Source organism: Euphorbia lathyris, chromosome 10, assembly GCF_963576675.1.
Source record: "Euphorbia lathyris chromosome 10, ddEupLath1.1, whole genome shotgun sequence".
Lineage (NCBI taxonomy): Eukaryota > Viridiplantae > Streptophyta > Magnoliopsida > Malpighiales > Euphorbiaceae > Euphorbia > Euphorbia lathyris.
The window spans coordinates 45,057,738-45,068,536 of record NC_088919.1 but is presented as its reverse complement, the minus strand read 5'-3'; the positions used below and the strand labels follow the sequence as shown (position 1 = coordinate 45,068,536).

Sequence of the window (10,799 nt, the reverse complement as noted above, 5' to 3'; positions counted from 1 at the left end):
TATTTAGATGACATTCTTTGTATTGAACAATGTTTCCATTTTTTAATAATTATCAGAATTCATTTATTGTACTCATATGCCATAGTGAGAGAAGGTCTTCACTCTAGGGTCTTCACTCTGTTCTTTCCTCTTCCTTTCTTTAGCCGCCGCCCACCGCCCCTCTCCCCCTTTCTCCTGCACACGACCCCTCTTCCATTTTCCCCTATTTTCTTCTTTTCTTTGGAAAATATTCGGTTTTGCCCAGATCTCACAACAAAGTTCAAGGCTGCTTCTATATAGTTGAGGAGGAAGAAGGAAGCTTGTCTTCCTTCTTCCTTCTCCCTCTGCTTTTTATTTTTTCTGTTGTGTTAGTTTGTTTTCCTCTTGTTGTATCGTTTTGGATCTGACATATTTTATCCGATCTCTGGATCCGCTTGTCGTGTATCTGTTCGTTAAAATATTTGTTTCTGTAACCTTTTCTGTTGTAGCAAGTGCAGAAAAGGTAGATCTTATCCGTAGATCACTGGATCTACGTGGTTGCAAAAGAAGGGACATAGATCCGGTGTTTCATACTAGGCCAAAGGATGAAGATTGGACTACAGCTGCTCCGCTGCGAATCTGGGGTTACAATAAATATATGGTTCAACGGTCCTCTATTTTAGATGTACCTTTTATGACTTTTTTTGCTCTTTGTAGTCTTTTTCTTGCCTTTGTGGTTCATGTAATAGGCTTTGCCTTTATGTATGTGAGGTTTTATTCCTTACTATTTTCATGCTGTACTATCAATCTTATTATCTAATGAAATTTTAGTATTTCCATAAAAAAAAATAATTATCGACTTTTTCTATAAAAAAAAAAAAACTTAATAATCTTATAATTATATGTTTTTTTTGTAAGAAATAAGTAATATTTTTAAATATATAAAAATTTATTAGGTGTAATAAATAAAAAAAAATAACTAATAATTCTTTTATCCATTTTACAATAAAACAATACCAGAAAAATGTTGCAACTTTTTTGGAAGAAAAAGGAAAAAAGGTGTGAAGTTCTAAAAGTGGCAAGCTACCAAAATCTAAGAAGATATTTTTGTTATGTACATTACCTAATCGATCTAACTTCAAATTGTACACGGGATATTTCCGTCATTTCAATTAGTTTTTCCAGCCGGGGTATCATAACACCGTCAATGACGTCCCTTTAAATCACCGTCACAGATACAAGGATATTCAACGTCCGTTAAAACAGCGTCCACGTGTCCCCCACTTGCAGATCTGTTAAGATCTCTGAGGATGCCATAGAAGCCCTTCACCTCCCGTCTTTTGATTTTGTCCAGCACAGCATGCCCGTGGTCCCCAAATACCTCCAACGTGGAAATATCGGATCCTACGTGTCAACATTATGTCCACGTCAGCAACAAGTTGCTCATCTGCTAAGACTGATATCATCCCCCTTTTTGTCCAAAAGTTCGCCGATCTATCCCTATTTTTTGGTCTCTTGTATCTTACACCAGTCAAGCTCCTTTTCACTTCTCCACAATTCTTCACCAATTTTCAAAAAGAAATTTTTTGTATACAATTTTTTTTTTCAATTTCTGCGATTAAGTTTGTAGATATGTATATATATATATATAAATATCTTAATTCTAGTATCGTGTTTGGCGAATTAGTTTGATTTTTTCCTGCAGTATCAATTTCTCTGCCGACTTTTTCCGGCGGTCGAGCTTGATATTTTTGGTTAATGAAGAGTTGGAAGTGATTAATCTTCAGTTCGATTTTTGTGAGTTCTAGATGAATTTTTGTATTTCGATTTTCAAGGTATATTATTATATACTAGCAATTCGCGATATTTCTTTAATTCTTGTGATTTTAGTGCCTGAAGAATTGGTTTATGCAGTCGGTTGAGTTTTCTATTAGTGCATGATTAATTGAGTATAAGATCGATCATATGTATGACATGGTGGAAGCTGTTTATGGTTTCTGTTTGCTTGAGATTAGGGTTCATGAGTATACTTTGCACTGTGTCATTCTGTTGAAACTCGTCTACCACAATCCTTTCTCCGTCTATGTTAATGTTTTGAGTTGTAGTAGGAAGCTTAAAATAGGATTTGAGATCCATTTTCTTTAGAAGATATGGTTACTTCTCTGTTGTGGTTATCCATCTGGATGAGTTGGTATCGTGCTATGTTCTTCCAGGGTAAATTCAGAACACTTTAAGCAGATTCTACACAATTAGTCTTATCTTAAGTGATGCACTTTGTTTGCTTATGGATACATGATCTGTCTTGTTGCCCAGCAGGTGATTTCTGGAATGTTTGGATCTGTGGTGGTTAGGTTCTGGAAGAGGAAGCTATGCACCATTCATTTTGTGGATTGAAGAAGGGTTTTCACTGCTCAGCCTCCACCTTATTTATTATTGCTGTTATCAGGCTATTTTGAATCTGATTGACAGAGAGATTCTAGATGAGCGTTGATGGTGTTGGGGACAAATTGAGCGGACTGAATCATCAATTGCAGGGTCAGAACAAGACAGTTGAGGATGATTTTAAAGTCCATGACACTGCAGCAGATAAAATAGAAGACAGGCATGAGGGGCCTCTCCAGGCCCCTCCAACTGCACTGCAAATATGTCAGCAACAGCAGTCTCAAGGGTCAATAGTTTGTTGGGAGAGGTTTCTCCATCTGAGAACCCTCAAGGTTCTGTTGGTGGAAAATGATTATTCTACACGCCATGTTATCACTGCCCTGCTTCGCAACTGCAGTTATGAAGGTTTGGATTTTGACTCATTGTGACTGAATAGTTTATGCTTTGTTCAGCTAATGATTATAATGAAAATAGAGATGCATACAGAGTTATGAGCTCATTATTCCTTCTCAATCTTTATTTTATGTTTTTTTTAACCAACTGTGAAGAATGAGCTCATCAGAGATTAAGAATGAGAGAAAGTGAAGCTGAAAAAAAAGAAAGATCTAAGAATAACAGTTTCACTGCTTGAGTTAGATAATAGCTGCTTTTATTGTCAAATTTATTTGATGCTGCTACTGGTTATTGTCGGATATTAATATGAAGTGGACCTTTAACTATGAGCTTAAGCTTTTAGTTGAAACGGTTCCATGACATGGTATCAGAGCCTCTTTGATCAAGTGGTCAAGGGTTCGATTCCTAGGGTGCTGGGTTTGAAATCTAACACTTGTTCCCTCCCTCATACTATAAGGGGAAACATACTACCCAAGAACCAATTTGCTAAAAGTACAACCAGTAAAGATTTACTGTGCACATTTGAGCTGAATAGCAGATTAGGCTAGATGATATGATGTGTTAAGCTGATTCGACATGGGCGACTATCTACTCTTGACATCAATATGTTCACGTACAAAATAAATGTACAATGTCTTATGAATTCTAATATTTTTATCTTTACATATGATATGAGTGTTCTTCTCATTATTGTTCTTGTGTCAGTTACTGAAGCAGCAAATGGATTACAAGCGTGGAAGATACTAGCAGATCTGAATAATCAGATTGACCTTGTCCTATCAGAGGTGGTTATGCCTGGCTTATCTGGCATTGGTCTTTTGTACAAGATTATGAGCCACAAAACACGCAATAATGTTCCTGTCATCAGTAAGCGCTCAGTCTCATTTTTTCATTGATTGTTCTGGTATTGAGGCATGATTATTTAGTTATGACATCTATTTGAATTGATACTTTAACCATATTTCTAATGGGATCTGTGTGCAGTGATGTCATCTCATGATTCTATGGGCATAGTCTTTAAATGTTTGTCAAAAGGTGCTGTTGATTTTTTAGTGAAGCCAATTCGAAAGAATGAACTTAAGAACCTTTGGCAGCATGTTTGGAGAAGATGTCATAGTGTGAGTAGTTGGAATTGCTTACCTCAGATGTAGAACTTATTTATAAAGTGCCCAACCACTTTTTTCCCTTATTATTACTGTGTTGGAACTAGTTTGATAACTCCAATTATTTCTGGCTTCATGCTCAACACTTCTTTTCATTAGCACTATTCTATTTGCATTCATTCCTTCTGAGCTTAATAATATGTTACTCATTCTTCCCTCAGTCTAGTGGTAGTGGGAGCGAAAGCGGCACACAAACTCAAAAATCTGTAAAATCAAGAAGTGTGGAAAAATCCGACAATAATTCTGGCAGCAACGATGAAGATAGCATGGGGCTGGATGTTGGCGATGAAAGTGATAATGGGAGTGGCACCCAGGTAAGATCAGTTTTTTTATTAGCATGTCCATTTCTGATTTATACTCATTGACTAAACTTACTGTTGTATAAGACCAGGCTGTTCATGAAATCCGCCATTTGGTTTTAGTTTCATCATTATTGGTTATGGGGCTATCATTGTATATTTGAAATTGCATGGGGAGTCGTTTTAGTTATATTGGACTACAAAAGTTCCTTTGTTGACGCAATCGAAACATAAGCAAGAATTTGCTTGGCTCCGCTCTATAACATATGACTTGGGGATCGCTTTGTCTTGATTGTTGTCCTCGACATTTGTTCCAGTCCTATGCAAAGAACACATATTTCACAAAACTAGATGAATAAAATTGGTCTGGCATCCGACCATTTTTAGTTTTTCCTTTAAGTTAATGGAAGAGGATAAATGCTTCTTAAGATTCAAGATCTCATTTTTCTTCTTGTGTGGGTTAGACAGGGCAGGCAACTCTCGTTCATTCATTGACTGATTGGACTACCCATTATTTGAAATCATTCTCATAATGTTTCAGACTTATATTCTTGTTGCATTACTAATTTTCAAATTTGATAGGCTTAATGATAAAAATCTTCATTTGTGAAATATTCTAAATATGATTTTAATTTTATTAATTCAGCCAACATGTGTCATCGGTAACAATGTTGGCTACCTAGTGAGCCAGAACCAAACTTTACATGCATTACTCACAAAACTACCTATATATGCAGAATTTATTTTGATTTTTGTTTCTTTTCAAATAACGAGAATGGATATATTATTATATATTATCAATTATAATTTATTTTCCCAGTCATATCACTGATTTTCTTAATATGTTGAAAAAATAATGTGAATATTTATTTTAAAATAAAATACTTACTCTCCCAAAAAAGATAATCCCATTTATTTTTTCATACATATTAAGAAAATCAGTAATATGATTGGGAAAATAAATTTTACTTGTGCTTTTCCAATGTAGCCCTACATTTATTTCACCAACTAAAAATTGAATATATTAATCCTTACAAAAGTTAATGATGATTAGAATTGGATACTGGGTACATGGATGGAAATGATCATTGACAAATTATTTTGTGTCAGTTACAAAATTTAAAAAAATTCTAGAACCTGATAAAAGTTAAAATCGCATTGTAACTTCCAGAGCTCTTGGACAAAACAAGCTGTAGCTGTGGACAGTCCCCGGTCAGTGTCTCCCCAGGATGAAGTTGCTGAATGCCCTGACAGCACTTGTGCTCAAGTTATCCACTCAAATGGGGAAGACTTTGATAACAAACAGGCTCATGTGATCAATATAAAAGAGTGTGAAGGACATGAGGAACAACTAGGTACACTTGATGATTCTGAAATAAAAATGCTTTTTACGTTGATGTGTGTAATATGGCTTGTTATGAGAAACTTCCTAGAAATTTTTTGGCTGTTTAGGTTTTTGTATTATTTTGTAATCTCTTGGTTTTTGTTTCCCTTGTGGTAAAGTTTTGATTTTCCATTATCGTTCTTTTTTTCTTTAATGTTTCAGATAATGCAGCTTGTAAAGACAAGGAAAAAGGTTTCCTCAGAAATGTAGATTTACAAATCATTCACCAAGTTGAAGATCCCATCAAAATTGCAGCCACAAAACAAAAGCATCTGCTTGAGAAGGGATCTGGTAAATTGAAGGAGCAAATTGATAAAGGACATCTAGACCTCAACAGTGAGACTCCATCAAGCACATTAAACTATGCGGCCAATCTCACATGTTCTAATGCCAACATGAAAAGCACAGCAATTGAGGCTTCAAGCAGACAATCGAAGATATCAGATCCAAAAAACAAAGCCTTGAATGACGCTAAACAAACAGCATGCTTTGAACATGGTTTAAAAAGACTTAGGGAAGTAAAGGATTTTGGGACAGCAGTTATTGAAGACCGCAATATCTTAAGGCGTTCAGATTCTTCAGCCTTTTCAAGGTATAAGAGAGTCATAAGGATTTAACTTTTTATTCCCAAATGTCAACTCAGAGGTTTTCAACATTAATGTCTAAACCCTAAATAGTTTGCCCGTAATTGCTGTTTTTCATTCTGAAGGTATAATGCACCATCAAATGCCAATGAGGCTCCTGGTGTAAACATTAAGAGTGGTTCTCCTCTTGATTCTACTTCAGACAAAACCAGAAAAGGATCTGTTTGTGATCTGCAATCTCATTCAAATGGAGATCATCCTAATCAATGCTCAAATAGAGGGAGCAATAATATTGATATGGGTTGCACCACAAGTCACAAGCTTCCCGAGTTGAAAAAATATTCAACAGTATCATCATCAGTCAAATATTTGCACCCACCATCTAGTTTCCCACCTTCAAAGGGCGACCTGCTATGTGAATCTCAGCAGATCTTATCAAAGAAGGCTGATGATGTAGCAAATAAAAAGATGCTGGCTCAATCGAGAGATGCCTTTCAGGAGTGCCTGTGTCAGTGCGTTACTGGCAACTGCAATCATCACGATCTCCTTTCCCACAACATGCAACAACAACAATGTTGCCAACAGCCAGAGTTGCCACCTGACCTTGATGATACATCATTTAAAAAAATGGCTGCAGCTGTTCCACATTGTGGATCATCCAATGTCTTAGGTGGGCCTGTTGAAGGTACTGGTGGCAATTATTACAGTATTAACCGAAGTGCCTCCGGTAGTAACCATGGAAGTAACCATGGGAGCAATGGACAAAATGGGAGCAGTACTGTAGTTAACACTGGAGGGACTAATTTAGAAAGTGACAATGGGATTGCTGGTAAAAGTGGAAGTGGTGATGGTAGTGGTAGTGGTAGTGGGAGCGGGAGCGGAAGTGGGAATGGAAATAGAGTAGATGACAAGAAGTTTTCTCAGAGAGAAGCTGCTTTGACCAAGTTCCGACAGAAGAGAAAGGAGAGATGCTTCCAGAAGAAGGTAAATGGTCTGAAAAATTGATTTGAACTTTTTAGTTATTAATCAAACTTTCTACTGCCCCCCTTTCTTTAGTATTGCATAGTAACAATTTTGAATTATTATTCACTGCCTAGGCTTGGGACTTCGCTATAATAAATATCAGATTTACTTTTTCTTATTAACATGTTTGGCGGTTTGAGTTATTGCCAGAAGATCAATCATCATATCTCATTCACTTTTTTGGGAGGATCTGCCCTTGTTTGCAATTCAGATATTACTATCAACTCCATGAGTGGATAAGTTTTTTCCATTGAATTGCATTTACTTGTTTGCTTCCACTAGAATGTGTAAATGTATAGTAATGCTCTATTGACTCTGAAATTAATGGTTTCTGATTTTATTTGTTCTCTCTGTCGTCATATATCAAATTACAAAATTTCTGATATATGACCACTTTGTAAGCATGCAAAGCCTTAGGGTTTTGTTTCTTACAGTTTTTAGATAGTGGCTAACACAGAGAGTGATTTATTGTACTTGAGCTAATTTGTCAAACATCCCCAAGTTTAGGGGTGAGTTAACACCTAAAATTCGATTTGGACAATTTACCCGGCATGTCAACTTTAGGGGCCATTTTGACTCTTAATTATCAGGGTGTTTTACCTTCTACCTTCCTAACTTAATGAATAAAAAAGCTCAAGATTGTTAATATATTATTATCTTCTTTTGCTTGCAATGTCTGTTCTATTTTAGGTTCGATACCAAAGCAGGAAGAGATTAGCAGAGGAACGTCCACGCGTGCGGGGACAATTTGTACGACAGACAACAAATGAGAATTCAAGCAAAGGAACAGAGAGCCCAGCTCGTTGACGACCTCTTGATCTTAGGCAGCTTGACATAATTAGATAGATTGCTGGATTCTCTTATTTGGTTGCTCAGAACTTTTAACTGCAGCTTCTGGAGGAGGAAGAGGAAGCGGATGAGGATGATCGCCCTTGTTTATATTGTGTATGGGTTTCTTAAATTAAACAAGGGATGCATTAATTGTTTGTGAAAGGTTGAAGAAGAAAGACTATTCATTGTTCACTTTTACATTTTCTTGAGCTGCATAATGTTATCTTTGTATCATCTGAAATCTATGTTATCTTTGTACAACTTATGGCACCTATACTATTAAATGTCAGCAGTAGTGTTTATAGGGACTCTAGTAACCAAATGAATTTGGTCTTTAAAATAAATCTGATCAAATTCATTTTGTTATTAGACTATTGTTCATCTTTTCATCTAATAATACTAGCTTAAGCATAAGACATTTAGTAATTTAGCACTACTTGCGACTAATATTATGTATGTGAACAGGATACTTTCATCAAGAAATTAGCAAGAATCACCAAACTAACATCAATAGCCAAGAAATAATAACTTATCAAAGTTAAAAAAGATTAATTAGACCAAAATTTTCATGTTCCTCATCAACATTTTAAGGTACTAATTAGTATGAAAAGCATTAAATTTTTATCTAAGTAACATTAAACAGAAAGATTTTTTTTTTTTTGAAACAAACAGAAAGATAATTTAAAAAATGTTAAATAATAATTATTGAAATGATTATTAATAAGGATAACATATAAAAATACCCCATATAATTACTATTTAAGAGAAATTTTATTTCTAACATCATAGATTATATAATATAATTGAAGGGCTGGTATTGTATTGACAAGTTGAAACAAATTCAAACATAATTAAAAATAATCAAATATTTTATATACGTATAATAAAGAAAAGAATTATGCTTTTCGCGATATCATAATAAATTTGAGATTAAAATGTTTTTAGTACTTAACAGAATTTTTGAATTTTGATTTTTTTTTTTACAATGCATGCGTAATACACGAGAAGAACTCAAGTAAGATAATATATATTTACATAATACACAGTATGTAAGCGCCTTTAATATAAAATACAGATATTCATGACTAATGATAAATATTAGTTAATAATGTGCAATTTGACCGACTTGCTATATTAGGTTCTCGAGTCTTGAATATATTATTATTATTATTATGTTAAAGCTAAAATTGATCTTGAATAACAATAATAAAACTATTCTTTTTATCTCGTTAATAATAATAAAAATTAGGGATAAGGTACCAAAATAGGCCTAAGGTTTTTGGGGAAGTACCAATTTAGTCTCAACGTTCAAAATATCATCAATATAGGCTTAACGTTTACAACATAATATCAATTTAGGCTCAACGTTTACAATATAACATCAATTTAGGCCTCACGTACAAAATAACACCAATATAGGCTTAACGTTTACAAAATAATACGAATTCAAACTTAACGTTTACAAAATATATCCAATTTAAGTTAAACGTTACAATTAAATTAACCATATTATATTCTTTTTCTATTAACTTTATATGTTATCTTTTTATTTAGTTCTATTTTCTTATTTATTATAATACAATTAATTAGTATTCTTGCCAATTAAAGCCTTATATTTATTTTTCATCAACCATTCTATGACTCCTAAATTCCATTGCTCATGTATATGCAAACTAAAGTAATTGAATATCCAGTGTTCGAAATATTGTGGATATTCAATTACTTTTAGTTTGCATATATTATATGAGCAATGAAATTTAGTAGTCATGGAATCATTGATGAAAAACAAATATAAGATTTTAATGGGGAAGAATACTAATTAATTGTATTATAATAAATAAGAATATAATAAAAAGATAACATATAAAGTTAATAGGAAAATAATATAATATGATTAATTTAATTATGACGTTTAGCTTAAATTTATATATTTTGTAAACGTTAAGCCTATACTGGTGCTATTTTGTACGTGGAGCCTAAATTGATGCTATATTGTAAACGTTAAGCCTAAATTGATATTACGTTGTAAACGTTAAGTCTATATTGGTGCTATTTTGAACGTTGAACCTAAATTGATACTTCCCAAAAAATCTGGCCTATTTTGGTACCTTATTCCTAAAAATTATTTAGTAATATGAAAAAAAGAAGAAAAAAAGTTAAGGTTCAGCTTGAGTGCGTATACACAAATTGTTTAAGTTAAACATTTTAGAAGAGGATTCATTTAAAGGATATTCCCGAGTCTTCAAATAATCGAAAAGAAATTAATTTTCAAAGTTAATTTCCCAAAAGGTTGAATGTCCAAAAATTGGAGAAATAGACAAAAATAAATAATAAATGAAATATTGATTGGCACGTGCGATGCACAATATGTGAAATATACAACTACCAGTCAAAGGCATAGAATTTTAGTTTGGAGGTTGAAGTTTTGGAGTGGGAACCGCCCAATGCAATTTCTACCCCAACTAACTTTATATTTCATTCCCCCAACTAATCCTCTTTATATCTTTTTTTTTTCCAAAAATAAATAAATATATAAATTTTTTTATTCAAATTATATGTATTTAATGGAAGAATTTTTTTTTCTTTTATATATACTTTTATCTTATATCCATTTTTATATATTTATTGTAAAAAGTTATATCTAGTTGATATATAGTCGAGTTTAGCATACATGGAAGTGCGGCTGCTTAGGGCTCACGTCAACCAAAAAAATTGGTATTACACATGTAAAAAAATCGAAATCGTGAAACATTTGTATGATATTAGGTAGAACTAGATTATT

At 33.5% G+C, this 10,799-nt stretch overlaps 1 protein-coding gene across 4 annotated transcripts; it reads left to right on the top strand.

Moving 5' to 3' along the window:
• Positions 1 to 1,455: 1,455 nt before the first annotated feature.
• LOC136208624 (two-component response regulator-like APRR7) lies at positions 1,456 to 8,306 on the top strand. Of its 4 annotated transcripts, none has more exons than XM_065999684.1 (9): positions 1,456 to 1,755; positions 2,275 to 2,745; positions 3,439 to 3,600; positions 3,718 to 3,851; positions 4,058 to 4,210; positions 5,367 to 5,550; positions 5,742 to 6,171; positions 6,289 to 7,147; positions 7,877 to 8,306. In XM_065999684.1, exons 2-9 carry the CDS (start codon positions 2,439 to 2,441, stop codon positions 7,991 to 7,993), a joined length of 2,346 nt encoding a protein of 781 aa, XP_065855756.1. In that variant the 5' UTR covers positions 1,456 to 1,755; positions 2,275 to 2,438; the 3' UTR covers positions 7,994 to 8,306. The 4 variants fall into 4 exon arrangements, with proteins under 4 accessions (XP_065855756.1, XP_065855757.1, XP_065855755.1 ...); XM_065999685.1 differs by having other exon boundaries at positions 2,272 to 2,745; XM_065999683.1 differs by having other exon boundaries at positions 1,456 to 1,793.
• Positions 8,307 to 10,799: the final 2,493 nt, after the last annotated feature.